At 48.6% G+C, this 22,474-nt stretch overlaps 1 protein-coding gene across 3 annotated transcripts in view; it reads right to left on the reverse strand.

Moving 5' to 3' along the window:
- acvr2aa (activin A receptor type 2Aa) overlaps positions 1 to 22,474 on the reverse strand; it is a 55,239-nt gene that overhangs the window by 21,079 nt on the left and 11,686 nt on the right. For all 3 annotated transcript variants that reach the window (XM_036003998.1, XM_036003997.1, XM_036003999.1), the window contains 4 exons: positions 21,162 to 21,307; positions 20,627 to 20,741; positions 14,668 to 14,806; positions 14,334 to 14,464 (listed from right to left, as the gene is read on the reverse strand). In XM_036003998.1, coding sequence (XP_035859891.1) covers positions 14,334 to 14,464; positions 14,668 to 14,806; positions 20,627 to 20,741; positions 21,162 to 21,307 — 531 coding nt within the window. The remainder of the gene's footprint in view (positions 1 to 14,333; positions 14,465 to 14,667; positions 14,807 to 20,626; positions 20,742 to 21,161; positions 21,308 to 22,474) is intronic.

A 22,474-nucleotide genomic window follows, 5' to 3' on the forward strand; every position in this document is an offset into this window, starting at 1 on the left:
AAACACACACAATACCGGTCAGACACAGAGACAGAAACACACACAACACCGGTCAGAGACAGACACAGAAGCACACACAATACCGGTCAGACACACACACAACACCGGTCAGACACACACACAACACCGGTCAGACACACACACACACAACACCGGTCAGACACAGAGACCGAAACACACACAACACCGGTCAGACACACACACAACACCGGTCAGACACACACACAACACCGGTCAGACACAAAGACAGAAACACACACAACACCGGTCAGACACAGAGACCGAAACACACACAACACCGGTCAGACACAGAGACCGAAACACACACAATACCGGTCAGACACAGAGACCGAAACACACACAACACAGGTCAGACACACACACAACACCGGTCAGAGACAGAGACCGAAACACACACAACACCGGTCAGAGACAGAGACAGAAGCACACACAATACCGGTCAGACACACACACAACACCGGTCAGACACACACACAATACCGGTCAGACACACACACAACACCGGTCAGAGACAGAGACAGAAACACACACAACACCGGTCAGAGACAGAGACAGAAACACACACAATACCGGTCAGACACACACACAACACCGGTCAGACACACACACAACACCGGTCAGACACACAGACAATACCGTTCAGACACACACACACAACACCGGTCAGAGACAGAGACAGAAACACACACAATACCGGTCAGACACACACACAACACCGGTCAGACACACACACAACACCGGTCAGACACACACACAATACCGTTCAGACACACACACACAACACCGGTCAGACACAGAGACCGAAACACACACAATACCGGTCAGACACAGAGACAGAAACACACACAATACCGGTCAGACACACACACAACACCGGTCAGACACACACACAATACCGTTCAGACACACACACACAACACCGGTCAGACACAGAGACCGAAACACACACAATACCGGTCAGACACAGAGACCGAAACACACACAATACCGGTCAGACACACACACAACACCGGTCAGACACACACACAACACCGGTCAGACACACACACAATACCGGTCAGACACACACACACAATACCGGTCAGACACACACACACAATACCGGTCAGACACACACACACAATACCGGTCAGACACAGAGACCGAAACACACACAACACCGGTCAGACACACACACAACACCGGTCAGACACACACACAACACCGGTAGGACACAAAGACAGAAACACACACAACACCGGTCAGACACAGAGACCGAAACACACACAACACCGATCAGACACAGAGACCGAAACACAAACAACACAGGTCAGACACACACACAACACCGGTCAGACACAAAGACAGAAACACACACAACACCGGTCAGACACACACACAACACCGGTCAGAGACAGAGACAGAAACACACACAACACCGGTCAGACACAGAAACACACACAATACCGGTCAGACACACACACACAACACCGGTCAGACACACACACACAACACCGGTCAGACACACACACACAACACCGGTCAGACACAGAGACCGAAACACACACAATACCGGTCAGACACACACACAACACCGGTCAGACACAAAGACAGAAACACACACAACACCGGTCAGAGACAGAGACAGAAACACACACAACACCGGTCAGACACAGAGACAGAAACACACACAATACCGGTCAGACACACACACAACACCGGTCAGACACAGAGACAGAAACACACACAACACCGGTCAGACACAGAGACAGAAACACAAACAATACCGGTCAGACACAGAGACAGAAACACACACAATACCGGTCAGACACACACACACACAACACCGGTCAGACACAAAGACAGAAACACACACAACACCGGTCAGAGAAAGAGACAGAAACACACACAACACCGGTCAGAGACAGAGACAGAAACACACACAACACCGGTCAGACACAGAGACCGAAACACACACAATACCGGTCAGACACAGAGACCGAAACACACACAACACCGGTCAGACACAGAGACGGAAACACACACAACACCGGTCAGACACAGAGACAGAAACACACACAACACCGGTCAGAGACAGAGACAGAAACACACACAACACCGGTCAGACACAGAGACAGAAACACACACAATACCGGTCAGACACAGAGACACAACACCGGTCAGACACACACACACAACACCGGTCAGACACACACACAACACCGGTCAGACACAGAGACAGAAACACACACAACACCGGTCAGACACAGAGACACAACACCGGTCAGACACACACACACAACACCGGTCAGACACACACACAACACCGGTCAGACACAGAGACCGAAACACACACAATACCGGTCAGACACAGAGACCGAAACACACACAATACCGGTCAGACACACACACAACACCGGTCAGACACAAAGACAGAAACACACACAACACCGGTCAGACACAGAGACAGAAACACACACAACACCGGTCAGACACAGAGACAGAAACACACACAACACCGGTCAGACACAGAGACCGAAACACACACAATACCGGTCAGAGACAGAGACAGAAACACACACAACACCGGTCAGACACACACACAACACCGGTCAGACACAAAGACAGAAACACACACAACACCGGTCAGACACAAAGACAGAAACACACACAACACCGGTCAGACACAAAGACAGAAACACACACAACACCGGTCAGACACAAAGACAGAAACACACACAATACCGGTCAGACACAGAGACAGAAACACACACAACACTGGTCAGACACAGAGACCGAAACACACACATCACCGGTCAGAGACAGAGACCGAAACACACACAATACCGGTCAGACACAGAGACTGAAACACACACAACACCGGTCAGACACAGAGACAGAAACACACACAACACCGGTCAGACACAGAGACAGAAACACACACAACACCGGTCAGAGACAGAGACAGAAACACACACAACACCGGTCAGACACAAAGACAGAAACACACACAACACCGGTCAGACACAGAGACCGAAACACACACAACACCGGTCAGACACAGAGACAGAAACACACACAACACCGGTCAGACACAGAGACGGAAACACACACAACACCGGTCAGACACAGAGACAGAAACACACACAACACCGGTCAGAGACAGAGACAGAAACACACACAACACCGGTCAGACACAGAGACAGAAACACACACAATACCGGTCAGACACACACACACAACACCGGTCAGACACACACACACAACACCGGTCAGACACACACACACAACACCGGTCAGACACACACACAACACCGGTCAGACACAAAGACAGAAACACACACAACACCGGTCAGAGACACACACAACACCGGTCAGACACAAAGACAGAAACACACACAACACCGGTCAGACACACACACAACACCGGTCAGACACAAAGACAGAAACACACACAACACCGGTCAGACACACACACAACACCGGTCAGACACATAGACAGAAACACACACAACACCGGTCAGAGACAGAGACAGAAACACACACAACACCGGTCAGACACAGAGACCGAAACACACACAATACCGGTCAGACACACACACAACACCGGTCAGACACAAAGACAGAAACACACACAACACCGGTCAGACACATAGACAGAAACACACACAACACCGGTCAGACACATAGACAGAAACACACACAACACCGGTCAGACACAGAGACAGAAACACACACAACACCGGTCAGACACAGAGACAGAAACACACACAACACCGGTCAGACACAGAGACCGAAACACACACAATACCGGTCAGACACACACACAACACCGGTCAGACACAGAGACGGAAACACACACAACACCGGTCAGAGACAGAGACAGAAGCACACACAATACCGGTCAGACACACACACAACACCGGTCAGACACAAAGACAGAAACACACACAACACCGGTCAGAGACAGAGACAGAAACACACACAATACCGGTCAGACACACACACACACAACACCGGTCAGAGACAGAGACAGAAACACACACAATACCGGTCAGACACACACACAACACCGGTCAGACACACACACAATACCAGTCAGACACACACACAATACCAGTCAGACACAGAGACAGAAACACACACAACACCGGTCAGACACAGAGACCGAAACACACACAACACCGGTCAGACACAGAGACCGAAACACACACAACACCGGTCAGACACAGAGACGGAAACACACACAACACCGGTCAGAGACAGAGACAGAAGCACACACAATACCGGTCAGACACACACACAACACCGGTCAGACACAAAGACAGAAACACACACAACACCGGTCAGAGACAGAGACAGAAACACACACAATACCGGTCAGACACACACACAACACCGGTCAGACACACACACAATACCAGTCAGACACACACACAATACCAGTCAGACACAGAGACAGAAACACACACAACACCGGTCAGACACAGAGACCGAAACACACACAACACCGGTCAGACACAGAGACAGAAACACACACAATACCGGTCAGACACACACAAACAACACCGGTCAGACACAGAGACCGAAACACACACAATACCGGTCAGACACACACACAACACCGGTCAGACACAAAGACAGAAACACACACAATACCGGTCAGACACAGAGACAGAAACACACACAACACCGGTCAGACACAGAGACAGAAACACACACAACACCGGTCAGACACAGAGACCGAAACACACACAATACCGGTCAGACACAGAGACGGAAACACACACAACAACGGTCAGAGACAGAGACAGAAACACACACAACACCGGTCAGACACACACACAACACCGGTCAGACACACACACAATACCGGTCAGACACACACACACACAACACCGGTCAGACAGAGAGACAGAAACACACACAATACCGGTCAGACACAGAGACCGAAACACACACAACACCGGTCAGACACACACACAACACCGGTCAGACACAAAGACAGAAACACACACAACACCGGTCAGAGACAGAGACTGAAACACACACAACACCGGTCAGACACAGAGACAGAAACACACACAATACCGGTCAGACACAGAGACCGAAACACACACAATACCGGTCAGAGACAGAGACTGAAACACACACAATACCGGTCAGACACACACACAACACCGGTCAGACACACACACAATACCGGTCAGACACACACACACAACACCGGTCAGACACAGAGACCGAAACACACACAATACCGGTCAGACACACACACAACACCGGTCAGACACAGAGACAGAAACACACACAACACCGGTCAGAGACAGAGACCGAAACACACACAACACCGGTCAGACACAGAGACAGAAGCACACACAATACCGGTCAGACACACACACACAACACCGGTCAGACACACACACACAACACCGGTCAGACACACACACACAACACCGGTCAGACACACACACAACACCGGTCAGACACAGAGACCGAAACACACACAATACCGGTCAGACACACACACAACACCGGTCAGACACAAAGACAGAAACACACACAACACCGGTCAGAGACAGAAACACACACAACACCGGTCAGACACAGAGACAGAAACACACACAATACCGGTCAGACACACACACAACACCGGTCAGACACAAAGACAGAAACACACACAACACCGGTCAGACACAGAGACAGAAACACACACAACACCGGTCAGACACAGAGACAGAAACACACACAACACCGGTCAGACACAGAGACCGAAACACAAACAATACCGGTCAGACACAGAGACAGAAACACACACAATACCGGTCAGACACACACACAACACCGGTCAGACACAAAGACAGAAACACACACAACACCGGTCAGAGACAGAGACAGAAACACACACAACACCGGTCAGAGACAGAGACAGAAACACACACAACACCGGTCAGACACAGAGACCGAAACACACACAATACCGGTCAGACACAGAGACCGAAACACACACAACACCGGTCAGACACAGAGACGGAAACACACACAACACCGGTCAGACACAGAGACAGAAACACACACAACACCGGTCAGACACAGAGACCGAAACACACACAATACCGGTCAGACACACACACACAACACCGGTCAGACACAGAGACCGAAACACACACAATACCGGTCAGACACAGAGACCGAAACACACACAATACCGGTCAGACACACACACAACACCGGTCAGACACAAAGACCGAAACACACACAATACCGGTCAGACACACACACAACACCGGTCAGACACAAAGACAGAAACACACACAACACCGGTCAGACACAGAGACAGAAACACACACAACACCGGTCAGAGACAGAGACAGAAACACACACAACACCGGTCAGACACAGAGACAGAAACACACACAATACCGGTCAGACACACACACACAACACCGGTCAGACACACACACACAACACCGGTCAGACACACACACACAACACCGGTCAGACACACACACAACACCGGTCAGACACAAAGACGGAAACACACACAACACCGGTCAGAGACACACACAACACCGGTCAGACACAAAGACAGAAACACACACAACACCGGTCAGACACACACACAACACCGGTCAGACACAAAGACAGAAACACACACAACACCGGTCAGACACACACACAACACCGGTCAGACACACACACAATACCGGTCAGACACACACACAACACCGGTCAGACACAGAGACCGAAACACACACAACACCGGTCAGACACAGAGACCGAAACACACACAATACCGGTCAGACACACACACAACACCGGTCAGACACACACACAATACCGGTCAGACACACACACAACACCGGTCAGACACAGAGACCGAAACACACACAACACCGGTCAGACACAGAGACGGAAACACACACAACACCGGTCAGAGACAGAGACAGAAGCACACACAATACCGGTCAGAGACAGAGACAGAAACACACACAACACCGGTCAGACACAGAGACAGAAACACACACAATACCGGTCAGACACACACACACACAACACCGGTCAGACACACACACACAACACCGGTCAGACACACACACAACACCAGTCAGACACAGAGACCGAAACACACACAATACCGGTCAGACACACACACAACACCGGTCAGACACAAAGACAGAAACACACACAACACCGGTCAGAGACAGAGACAGAAACACACACAACACCGGTCAGAGACAGAGACTGAAACACACACAATACCGGTCAGACACAGAGACCGAAACACACACAATACTGGTCAGACACAGAGACCGAAACACACACAACACCGGTCAGACACAGAGACAGAAACACACACAATACCGGTCAGACACACACACAACACCGGTCAGACACAAAGACAGAAACACACACAACACCGGTCAGAGACAGAGACAGAAACACACACAATACCGGTCAGACACACACACACAACACCGGTCAGAGACAGAGACAGAAACACACACAACACCGGTCAGACACAGAGACGGAAACACACACAACACCGGTCAGACACAGAGACAGAAACACACACAATACCGGTCAGACACACACACAACACCGGTCAGAGACAGAGACAGAAACACACACAACACCGGTCAGACACAGAGACAGAAACACACACAATACCGGTCAGACACAGAGACCGAAACACACACAACACCGGTCAGACACAGAGACGGAAACACACACAACACCGGTCAGAGACAGAGACAGAAGCACACACAATACCGGTCAGACACACACACAACACCGGTCAGACACAAAGACAGAAACACACACAACACCGGTCAGACACAGAGACCGAAACACACACAACACCGGTCAGACACAGAGACAGAAACACACACAACACCGGTCAGACACAGAGACAGAAACACACACAACACCGGTCAGACACAGAGACCGAAACACAAACAATACCGGTCAGACACAGAGACAGAAACACACACAATACCGGTCAGACACACACACAACACCGGTCAGACACAAAGACAGAAACACACACAACACCGGTCAGAGACAGAGACAGAAACACACACAACACCGGTCAGAGACAGAGACAGAAACACACACAACACCGGTCAGACACAGAGACCGAAACACACACAATACCGGTCAGACACAGAGACCGAAACACACACAACACCGGTCAGACACAGAGACGGAAACACACACAACACCGGTCAGACACAGAGACAGAAACACACACAACACCGGTCAGACACAGAGACCGAAACACACACAATACCGGTCAGACACACACACACACACCGGTCAGACACAGAGACCGAAACACACACATACCGGTCAGACACAGAGACCGAAACACACACAATACCGGTCAGACACACACACAACACCGGTCAGACACAAGACCGAAACACACACAATACCGGTCAGACACACACACAACACCGGTCAGACACAAAGACAGAAACACACACAACACCGGTCAGACACAGAGACAGAAACACACACAACACCGTCAGACAGACGAAACACACACAACACCGTCAGACACAGACAGAAACACACACATACCGGTCAGACACACACACAACACCGGTCAGACACACACACAACACCGGTCAGACACAGACAGAAACACACACAACACCGGTCAGACACACACACAACACCGTCAGACACAAAGACGAAACACACACAACACCGGTCAGACACACACACAACACCGGTCAGACACAAAGACAGAAACACACACAACACCGGTCAGACACACACACAACACCGGTCAGACACAAGACGAAACACACACAACACCGGTCAGACACACACACAACACCGGTCAGACACAAAGACAGAAACACACACACACCGGTCAGACACACACACAACACCGGTCAGACACAAGACCGAAACACACACAACACCGGTCAGACACAGAGACCGAAACACACACAACACCGGTCAGACACAGAGACGAAACACACACAACACCGGTCAGACACACAACACCGTAAACACACACACATACCGGTCAGACACACACACAACACCGGTCAGACACAGACCGAAACACACACAAACCGGTCAGACCAGACGAAACACACACAACACCGGTCAGACACAGAGACGAAACACACACAACCGGTCAGACACAGAGACGAAACACACACAACACCGGTCAGACACAGAGACGAAACACACACAACACCGGTCAGACACAGAGACGAAACACACACAATACCGGTCAGACACACACAACACCGGTCAGACACACACACAACACCGGTCAGACACACACACAACACCGTCAGACACACACACAACACCGGTCAGACACAGACGAAACACACACAACACCGGTCAGACACACACACAACACCGGTCAGACACAGACGAAACACACACAACCGGTCAGACACACACACAACACCGGTCAGACACAGACGAAACACACACAACACCGGTCAGACACAGAGACAAACACACACAATACCGGTCAGACACACACACAACACCGGTCAGACACAGAGACAGAAACACACACAACACCGGTCAGACAGACACACACACAACACCGGTCAGACACAGACACGAAACACACACAACACCGGTCAGACACAGAGACCGAAACACACACAACACCGGTCAGACACAGAGACCGAAACACACACAACACCGGTCAGACACAGAGACAGAAACACACACAATACCGGTCAGACACACACACAACACCGGTCAGACACACACACAACACCGAACACACACACAACACCGGTCAGACACAGAGACGAAACACACACAATACCGGTCAGACACACACACAACACCGGTCAGACACAAGACAGAAACACACACAACCGGTCAGACACACACACAACACCGGTCAGACACACACACACACCGTCAGACACACACACAACACCGGTCAGACACAGAGACGAAACACACACAACACCGGTCAGACACAGAGACCGAAACACACACAAACCGTCAGACACACACACAACACCGGTCAGACACACACACCGTCAGACACACACAACACCGTCAGACACAGAGACGAACACACACAACACCGGTCAGACACACACACAACACCGGTCAGACACAGAGACAGAAACACACACAAACCGGTCAGACACACACACAACACCGGTCAGACACAGAGACCGAAACACACACAACACCGGTCAGACACACACAAACCGCAAACACACACAACACCGGTCAGACACAAGACCGAAACACACACAACCGGTCAGACACACACACAACACCGGTCAGACACACACACAACACCGGTCAGACACAGACAGAAACACACACAACACCGGTCAGACACAGAGACCGAAACACACACAACACCGGTCAGACACAGACACACACACACCGGTCAGACAGAACACACACACCGGTCAGAACAGAGACAGAAACACACACAACACCGGTCAGACACAGAGACAGAAACACACACAATACCGGTCAGACACACACACACAACACCGGTCAGACACACACACAACACCGGTCAGACACACACACAACACCGGTCAGACACAGAGACGAAACACACACAATACCGGTCAGACACACACACAACACCGGTCAGACACAAAGACAGAAACACACACAACACCGGTCAGACACAGACGAAACACACACAACACCGGTCAGACAGAGACTGAAACACACAATACCGGTCAGACACAGAGACCGAAACACACACATACGGTCAGACACAGAGACCGAAACACACACAACACCGGTCAGACACAGAGACAGAAACACACACAATACCGGTCAGACACACACACAACACCGGTCAGACACAAAGACAGAAACACACACAACACCGGTCAGAGACAGAGACAGAAACACACACAATACCGGTCAGACACACACACAACACCGGTCAGACAGACACACACACAACACCGGTCAGACACAGAGACGAAACACACACAACACCGGTCAGACACAGAGACAGAAACACACAATACCGGTCAGACACACACACAACACCGGTCAGACAGAGACGAAACACACACAACACCGGTCAGACACAGAGACAGAAACACACAATACCGTCAGACACACACACAACACCGGTCACACACACACAATACCGGTCAGACACACACACAACACCGGTCAGACACAGAGACAGAAACACACACAACACCGGTCAGACACACACACAACACCGGTCAGACACACACACAACACCGGTCAGACACACACACACACCGGTCAGACACACACAACACCGGTCAGACACAGACGAAACACACAACACCGGTCAGACACAGAGACAGAAACACACACAACACCGGTCAGACACAGAGACCGAAACACACACAACACCGGTCAGACACAGAGACGGAAACACACACAACACCGGTCAGAGACAGAGACAGAAGCACACACAATACCGGTCAGACACACACACAACACCGGTCAGACAAACACACAACACCGGTCAGACACAAAGACAGAAACACACACAACACCGGTCAGACACAGAGACCGAAACACACACAACACCGGTCAGACACAGAGACCGAAACACACACAATACCGGTCAGACACAGAGACCGAAACACACACAACACCGGTCAGACACACACACAACACCGGTCAGACACAAAGACAGAAACACACACAATACCGGTCAGACACAGAGACAGAAACACACACAATACCGGTCAGACACACACACAACACCGGTCAGACACACACACAACACCGGTCAGACACACACACAATACCGGTCAGACACACACACAATACCGGTCAGACACACACACAACACCGGTCAGAGACAGAGACCGAAACACACACAATACCGGTCAGACACAGAGACCGAAACACACACAACACCGGTCAGACACACACACAACACCGGTCAGACACACACACAACACCGGTCAGACACAAAGACAGAAACACACACAACACCGGTCAGAGACAGAGACAGAAACACACACAACACCGGTCAGACACAGAGACCGAAACACACACAATACCGGTCAGACACAGAGACAGAAACACACACAACACCGGTCAGAGACAGGGACAGAAACACACACAATACCGGTCAGACACAGAGACAGAAACACACACAACACCGGTCAGACACACACACACAACACCGGTCAGACACACACACACAACACCGGTCAGACACACACACAACACCGGTCAGACACAGAGACCGAAACACACACAATACCGGTCAGACACAGAGACCGAAACACACACAATACCGGTCAGACACACACACAACACCGGTCAGACACAAAGACCGAAACACACACAATACCGGTCAGACACACACACAACACCGGTCAGACACAGAGACAGAAACACACACAACACCGGTCAGACACACACACAACACCGGTCAGAGACAGAGACTGAAACACACACAACACCGGTCAGAGACAGAGACTGAAACACACACAACACCGGTCAGACACAGAGACCGAAACACACACAATACCGGTCAGAGACAGAGACTGAAACACACACAACACCGGTCAGACACAGAGACCGAAACACACACAACACCGGTCAGAGACAGAGACAGAAACACACACAATACCGGTCAGACACACACACAACACCGGTCAGACACACACACAATACCGGTCAGACACAAAGACAGAAACACACACAACACCGGTCAGAGACAGAGACAGAAACACACACAACACCGGTCAGACACAGAGACCGAAACACACACAATACCGGTCAGACACAGAGACAGAAACACACACAACACCGGTCAGAGACAGGGACAGAAACACACACAATACCGGTCAGACACAGAGACAGAAACACACACAACACCGGTCAGACACACACACACAACACCGGTCAGACACACACACACAACACCGGTCAGACACACACACAACACCGGTCAGACACAGAGACCGAAACACACACAATACCGGTCAGACACAGAGACCGAAACACACACAATACCGGTCAGACACACACACAACACCGGTCAGACACAAAGACCGAAACACACACAATACCGGTCAGACACACACACAACACCGGTCAGACACAGAGACAGAAACACACACAACACCGGTCAGACACAGAGACAGAAACACACACAATACCGGTCAGAGACAGAGACAGAAACACACACACAACACCGGTCAGACACAGAGACCGAAACACACACAACACCGGTCAGACACACACACAACACCGGTCAGAGACAGAGACTGAAACACACACAACACCGGTCAGAGACAGAGACTGAAACACACACAACACCGGTCAGACACAGAGACCGAAACACACACAATACCGGTCAGAGACAGAGACTGAAACACACACAACACCGGTCAGACACAGAGACCGAAACACACACAACACCGGTCAGAGACAGAGACAGAAACACACACAATACCGGTCAGACACACACACAACACCGGTCAGACACAGAGACAGAAACACACACAACACCGGTCAGACACAGAGACAGAAACACACACAATACCGGTCAGACACAAAGACAGAAACACACACAACACCGGTCAGACACAGAGACAGAAACACACACAATACCGGTCAGACACACACACACAACACCGGTCAGACACACACACAATACCGGTCAGACACACACACAACACCGGTCAGACACAGAGACAGAAACACACACAACACCGGTCAGACACACACACAACACCGGTCAGACACAGAGACCGAAACACACACAATACCGGTCAGACACACACACACAACACCGGTCAGACACACACACAACACCGGTCAGACACAAAGACAGAAACACACACAATACCGGTCAGACACAGAGACAGAAACACACACAACACCGGTCAGACACAGAGACCGAAACACACACAATACCGGTCAGACACAGAGACGGAAACACACACAACACCGGTCAGAGACAGAGACGGAAACACACACAACACCGGTCAGACACACACACACAACACCGGTCAGACACACACACAATACCGGTCAGACACACACACAACACCGGTCAGACACAGAGACGGAAACACACACAACACCGGTCAGAAATGTAGTGTGACTGACTGTGTGTTTCTGAGTGGTGTATTGTGGGTAATGTAGTGTGACTGACCGTGTGTTTCTGAGTGGTGTATTGTGGGTAATGTAGTGTGACTGACCGTGTGTTTCTGAGTGGTGTATTGTGGGTAGTGTAGTGTGACTGACTGTGTGTTTCTGAGTGGTGTATTGTGGGTAGTGTAGTGTGACTGACCATATGTTTCTGAGTGGTGTATTGTGGGTAATGTAGTGTGACTGACCGTGTGTTTCTGCCAGCACTCTCTGAGCGTCGGTCTCAGCTTCTTGTGGACGACGACTTCCTGCATGTCCTCCAGAGACGGATGCTGTCCCACCTCCTCCTCATAGGGCAGCATGTACTCATCCAACGGACCTGAGACACACACACACACACACACACACACACACACACACACACACGCTTAGAGACACTCAGAGACCTGGACATATTTTAGGATGTATCAGCATTGATTGGTGACCAGGTCAGGGAGCCTGGCTGAGTCCTGGACCTGGACATATTTTAGGATGTATCAGCATTGATTGGTGACCAGGTCAGGGAGCCTGGCTGAGTCTTACCGTCAGCAGCCTTGCAGCGGGAGGCGAGCTCCCACAGCACCAGCCCCACAGCGTACATGTCTATCCTCAGGAAGGAGTCTCTCTGGAAGCTGATGGCCCCCTCCAGGACCTCTGGGGCCATGTAGCGCCTGGTCCCCACCTGGAACACACACACACACACACACACACACACACACACACACACAGAGAGAGACAAAGGTTGTGATTTATTAAAAACAAACTTGACAGGAGAATGTGCGGTCCTCCACGCAAACTCTGACCCATGTTCCTCCACGCAAACTCTGACCCATGTTCCTCCACGCAAACTCTGACCCATGTTCCTCCACGCAAACTCTGACCCATGTTCCTCCACATTAACTCTGACCCATGTTCCTCCACGTTAACTCTGACCCATGTTCCTCTACGTTAACTCTGACCCATGTTCCTCCACGCAAACTCTGACCCATGTTCCTCCACGTTAACTCTGACCCATGTTCCTCCACGCAAACTCTGACCCATGTTCCTCCACGCAAACTCTGACCCATGTTCCTCCACATTAACTCTGACCCATGTTCCTCCACGCAAACTCTGACCCATGTTCCTCCACGTTAACTCTGACCCATGTTCCTCCACGCAAACTCTGACCCATGTTCCTCCACATTAACTCTGACCCATGTTCCTCCACGTAAACTCTGACCCATGTTCCTCCACGCAAACTCTGACCCATGTTCCTCCACGCAAACTCTGACCCATGTTCCTCCACGCAAACTCTGACCCATGTTCCTCCACGCAAACTCTGACCCATGTTCCTCCACGTAAACTCTGACCCATGTTCCTCTACGTTAACTCTGACCCATGTTCCTCTACGTTAACTCTGACCCATGTTCCTCCACGCAAACTCTGACCCATGTTCCTCCACATTAACTCTGACCCATGTTCCTCCACGTAAACTCTGACCCATGTTCCTCCACGCAAACTCTGACCCATGTTCCTCCACGCAAACTCTGACCCATGTTCCTCCACGTAAACTCTGACCCATGTTCCTCTACGTTAACTCTGACCCATGTTCCTCCACGCAAACTCTGACCCATGTTCCTCCACGCAAACTCTGACCCATGTTCCTCCACGCAAACTCTGACCCATGTTCCTCCACGCAAACTCTGACCCATGTTCCTCCACGTAAACTCTGACCCATGTTCCTCCACGTTAACTCTGACCCATGTTCCTCTACGTTAACTCTGACCCATGTTCCTCTAGGTTAACTCTGACCCATGTTCCTCCACGAAAATTCTGACCCATGTTCCTCCACGTTAACTCTGATCCATGTTCCTCCACCAAACTCTGACCCATGTTCCTCTACGTTAACTCTGACCCATGTTCCTCTACGAAAACTCTGACCCATGTTCCTCCACGTTAACTCTGACCCATGTTCCTCCACGCAAACTCTGATCCATGTTCCTCTAGGTTAACTCTGACCCATGTTCCTCCACGAAAATTCTGACCCATGTTCCTCCACGTTAACTCTGACCCATGTTCCTCTACGTTAACTCTGACCCATGTTCCTCTACGTTAACTCTGACCCATGTTCCTCTACGAAAACTCTGACCCATGTTCCTCCACGTTAACTCTGACCCATGTTCCTCCACCAAACTCTGATCCATGTTCCTCCACGTAAACTCTGACCCATGTTCCTCCACGCAAACTCTGACCCATGTTCCTCCACGTTAACTCTGACCCATGTTCCTCCACCAAACTCTGATCCATGTTCCTCCACGTAAACTCTGACCCATGTGCCTCCACGTTAACTCTGACCCATGTTCCTCCACGTAAACTCTGACCCATGCGTACGCATATTGTGGAGACTAAATAGGAATTTGTGACGCAGATGGTGAGGTGGTGAACTGAAGTCAGACTGCAGAGAGTAAATGTGGGAATAACGATTACTCGTAATATTTTCAAGTATTGATGCCTCACGCACATTTCTTCACTCCATATCATCCACGTTACCATGAAGATTAAATCCAGCAGTGGTATTTGCGCTTGTACTTAGTGATACTTGTTCCATAAACACCTTGTAAAATCCAACTCAAATCTTTAATAAAAAGTTGTTCTTAATGTTTAACGGCGCTGTCTCGCCATCACATTGTCCGCTACGGAGCGCAGGAGGAGGAGATGGCCCGACTACATGGAATATAGGATAGCATCAAATACCCTAGCATTAGATAACTGCAGAACACAGTGTACATAACTAAATATCTGTCTTTAAAACTGAGCATATATCATCAAATGTCAAAGTCTGGAAATACAGCCGTTAAGCTCTCACGCAATCGTTACACTTAATGTCCTCGTTATCAGTCCGAACTTTAATACTGTTCATAACTAAAACCTGCATGAAGAAAAGTGTGTTTGTCTATTAGACTTTCGTCGGGGATACCACTAGTTGATGCTGTGATGTTGGCAAGGTGTTAACAATCACAAATAGTTGTAAACATATAAATACTGTGGTGACCCCCCTGTGCGTAATGCTGCATGATGGCACTGCTGGCCCTGCAGGAGGACTACGCTAATGGAAGAATCAGGAGAGAAAGAGGCTTCAGGGACCATGACGATGACTGGCTAATATGACGATTTAGATTCCCTAAAGCTGAGCTCTTGGATCTCTGTACTGAATTGGGTCCAGTAGAGAGGGCAACGCGCCGGAACCGTGCCATCCCGGTCCAAATACAGGTCCTCGCCACTCTGCAGGAAACCGGCTGTTTCCAGAGGGAAATGTCAGACAGCTAAGTGATTTATATAAATATTATATATAATCTTCACCTTTATCACTAAGGCTTGTTTGGATATAATATATAGTTCTGTGAAATCGTATTATATACGTCTGATATATCGAAACTGTCCCCGAGTACCGTAATGCCTGCCGTTTTGGACGTATTATTAATACATGTAGTTATACCCAGGCTTAGTGGCCGTGGAGGAGGTATTGCTGTTATTTTTAAAAAATGCCACCGGTGCACTCCTGTTGGTTCAAATGCTTATACCAGTTTTGAGGTTTTTATGTTTAAAACAGGTGGTATAAAGCCTGTCCTTTGTGTAACTGTATACCGCCCTCCCAAACACAATTCTCTATTTTTAACTGAATTTTCTGAATTTTTATCTTCGGTGGTTTTAGGCTATGATAAGATTTTAATCTCTGGGGACTTCAATATTCACGTGGACATTCCTTCCAATGCCAGTGCTGAATTTCTCGGAACTATGGACTCTTTTAACTTTACTCAGCATGTTACCTGCCCTACTCACAACCGTGGTCATACTTTGGATTTAGTCTTTACACTGGGTCTATCCATTGATTCTCTGGATGTGGAGGATTTGGGTGTCTCAGACCATCAGTGTATCAGGTTCTCCACCTTGTTTCAAATCATCAAACTCCTGCTCACTACTGCCGATCTATAAATACATCCACTCCAACTTATTTCTCAGATGCCTTCAGAGCCTCCTTTTCACCTAGCGGTTCTAAAACCCCACCCCATCAGCTGAATACAGACCTATTAATCACAGAGTTTCATTCTATCTGTGGAAATATTTTGGACTCCATTGCCCCTCTGACTATCAGGAAACCTAGAGCCAAATCTCAGCCTTGGCTGAATAGTGACACCCGTGCTCTTAGACGACTATGTCAAAAAGCAGAGAGAAAATGGAAAAAGGACAGGCTCCATGTGTCTTTTGAGATACTGAAAGGCTGTCTGACTAATTATCAGTTATTGGTCAAAGCAGCAAGGGCCAAATTTTTCGCCAACATCATCTCCAAAAATCACCACAATCCCAAAGCCTTGTTCCATACAATAAATTCAGTTCTCACCCCTGTTGACAACACTTGTCTTGTACCATCCACAGCCATTTGTGAGGATTTTCTAACATTTTTCTTAACAAAAATAGATCTTATTCGTTCAAATATCTCACCGCCCATTTATGATCCTGGTCTGATGCTTGCCCCCCATGCCATCCTAAATGGCTTTCAGCCTGTATCTCTGTCTCTCGTCTATGACACTATTGTTCATACAAGGTCATCCACCTACCCTCTGGATATTGTTCCCTCACACCTTTTAAAGGATGTATTGGACACTGTAGGTCCCACAATTTCCCTTATTATAAACAGCAGTCTTGCCAATGGAACTGTCCCATCTATTTTTAAACATGCAATAGTTCATCCTCTTATTAAAAAACCGAACCTCGACAAATCAGATTTAAATAATTTCCGTCCCATTTCCAAGCTTCCCTTCCTGTCTAAAGTATTGGAGAAAATTGTTTATGCTCAGCTCTTGTCTCATTTAGATAATAACAAATTCATGGAAAAATTTCAATCTGGGTTCAGAGCTCGTCACAGTACACAATCGGCCCTTCTCAAAGTCTCAAATGACCTGCTACTGGCTTTAGACTGTGGTAAATGTGCCATCGTAATTCTGTTAGACCTTAGTGCAGCATTTGATAGAGTGGATCACAATATTTTATTAAATCGTCTTGAGGACCAGGTTGGCATCCAGGGCACTGCCCTCAAGTGGTTTGCCTCCTATTTAGCCGATAGGACTTTCTCTGTTAACATTGGCAGCCTTTACTCCTCCACAGCCCCTATTACTTGTGGAGTACCTCAGGGTTCCATTTTGGGACCTATTTTATTTGCTCTGTATATGCTCCCTTTGGGCTATATATTCCGCCAACACAATGTCTCTTTCCACTGCTATGCCGATGATACACAAATCTATTTGCCGTTAAATCTGGGGGATTCAAACTCGATTACATCCATTCTTAACTGCCTCCAGGATGTGAAATGCTGGATGGCCAAAAACTACTTACAGCTGAATGACTCTAAAACAGAGGTGATTCTTCTTGGTCCCCCAATCACCACAGCAAGCATAGCTAGCCAGCTGGGTCCGCTGTCTCTTAACCTTCACGTCCATGCAAGGAATCTCGGTGTCATCTTTGATTCATCACTTCGTTTTGAGAAACAGATCAATTCCGTGGTGAAAAGTTGCTTTTTTCAACTCCGGAATATTGCCAAACTGAAGACCATCCTGTCTTCTGATGACATGAAGACTGTCACCATTGCATTAATCTCCTCCAGGCTTGATTATTGCATCTCACTGTATCTGGGTATTGGCCATTCCTCTTTGTCTCGTCTACAGCTGGTGCAAAATGCTGCAGCGAGACTTCTGACTGGCACAAGGAAAAGAGAAAGCATCACACCGATTCTGGCATCCCTGCATTGGCTACCTATTAAATACAGGATTGATTTTAAGATTCTTTTATTTGTTTTTAAAGCCATTCGTGGTCAGGCTCCTCACTATATTTCAGAACTCCTCAGCCCCTACTCCAAATCCAGGCCTCTTAGATCCGCGAATCAATTATTTTTAACTGTTCCTAGATCGAGGTTAGTGGGTAAGGGAGATCGTGCCTTTTTTGTGGCAGCTCCAAAGCTTTGGAATAGTCTCCCACTTTGTCTCAGATGTTCCCCCTCCACTGACAGTTTTAAAACACATCTCAAGACATATTTGTTCTGAAAGGCCTTTGGTTGATCTTAGAGGTTTGTAGCATCTTGAGATGATATTGTACTGTATTTCATGCATTTCTTGCTTTGTTTTTTTTTATTTTTATTTTTTTTATTCATTTTCAATTTGTACAGTACTTTGGTCAACTTTGGTTGTTTTAAATGTGCTATATAAATAAACTTGACTTGAGGAAGGGAACGTTGCTTACAGGTGTGCGTACACACGGTTTTATAAATCTGACTTTTTTTGGCGTACACCATTTTGGACTTTTGGGCATACGTACACTTATAGTAAGGATCCTACACACGGTTTTATAAATGAGACCCCAGGTCTCTGTAGTCCTGCCTCTCTAAACCCAAAACCCTGATCCATCTCTGTGTAATGGAGTTGTCCCTGCCTGTCTCTACGATGGAGACATCAGACCATCACAGGTGACTCACCTGTCCGTGTGTGTCTCCGGGAGATGTTCCCGCCTCGAACCGGAGAGCCAGGCCGAAGTCAGCGATGCAGGCGGTCAGGTTCGACTTCAGCAGCACATTCTTACTCTTAAAGTCCCTGAAAAACACACAGAGTGAGACATCGTCTGTTAACACACAGAGTGAGACATCGTCTGTTAACACACAGAGTGAGACATCGTCTGTTAACACACAGAGTGAGACATCGTCTGTTAACACACAGAGTGAGACATCGTCTGTTAACACACAGAGTGAGACATCGTCTGTTACACACAGAGTGAGACATCGTCTGTTAACACACAGAGTGAGACATTTCTTCTGTGTGTGTGTACCTGTGTACCTGTTTGTTTGTGTGTGTGTGTGTACCTGTGTACCTGTTTGTGTGTGTGTGTGTGTGTACCTGTGTACCTGTGTACCTGTTTGTGTGTGTGTGTGTGTGTGTGTGTGTGTGTGTGTGTACCTGTGTACCTGTTTGTGTGTGTGTGTGTGTGTGTGTGTGTGTGTGTGTGTGTGTGTGTACCTGTGTGCGATGGCAGGCTTGTGTCCGTCCTTGTGTCCAGGAATGTCCTGGTGCAGGTAGGCGAGACCTCGGGACATGGACTGAGCGATGAGACAGAGTTCAGACCAGGAGAGGACGTTGGCCTTCAGGTAGTCACACAGAGAACCCTGATAGGAGACACAGAACACATGGTCATCTACACAGCCAATCAGAGGACACACGGTCATCTACACAGCCAATCACAGAGAGGAAAGTAACCATTAGAGATTATAGTCTGAAAATGATCATGATTATCATGCATTAATTAATTTCACTGATAATATATGAAATTGCATGTACACTCTAGATATTAATGTTATTTATTGCTGCCTTTTGAAACAGAAATAACTGATTTGAATGTTTTGAAAATGATTATGTTATTAATCATCAACCTTTTTATTTAAATTAATCTGAAACGATTAGAGACTAGAGGAGAATCAGGCTGTCCTGAAGAAGTTGGCCCTGCTAGCTGGAGGAGCTGCTAGACAAGATGACCTATCACAGAGATGATCTATCACAGGGAGATGATCTATCACAGAGATGACCTATCACAGGGAGATGATCTATCACAGAGATGACCTATCACAGAGATGACCTATCACAGAGATGACCTATCACAGGGAGATGACCTATCACAGAGATGACCTATCACAGGGAGATGATCTATCACAGAGATGACCTATCACAGAGATGACCTATCACAGGGAGATGATCTATCACAGAGATGACCTATCACAGAGATGACCTATCACAGAGATGACCTATCACAGGGAGATGACCTATCACAGAGATGACCTATCACAGGGAGATGATCTATCACAGGGAGATGATCTATCACAGGGAGATGATCTATCACAGAGATGACCTATCACAGAGATGACCTATCACAGGGAGATGACCTATCACAGGGAGATGATCTATCACAGAGATGACCTATCACAGAGAGATGACCTATCACAGGGAGATGATCTATCACAGAGATGACCTATCACAGGGAGCCGACCTATCACAGGGAGATGACCTATCACAGAGATGATCTATCACAGGGAGCCGACCTATCACAGGGAGATGATCTATCACAGAGATGACCTATCACAGGGAGATGATCTATCACAGAGATGACCTATCACAGGGAGATGATCTATCACAGAGATGACCTATCACAGGGAGATGATCTATCACAGAGATGACCTATCACAGGGAGATGATCTATCACAGGGAGCCGACCTATCACAGGGAGATGATCTATCACAGGGAGATGATCTATCACAGAGATGACCTATCACAGGGAGATG

Source organism: Sander lucioperca, chromosome 8, assembly GCF_008315115.2.
Source record: "Sander lucioperca isolate FBNREF2018 chromosome 8, SLUC_FBN_1.2, whole genome shotgun sequence".
In the NCBI taxonomy this organism is placed as follows: Eukaryota; Metazoa; Chordata; class Actinopteri; order Perciformes; family Percidae; genus Sander; species Sander lucioperca.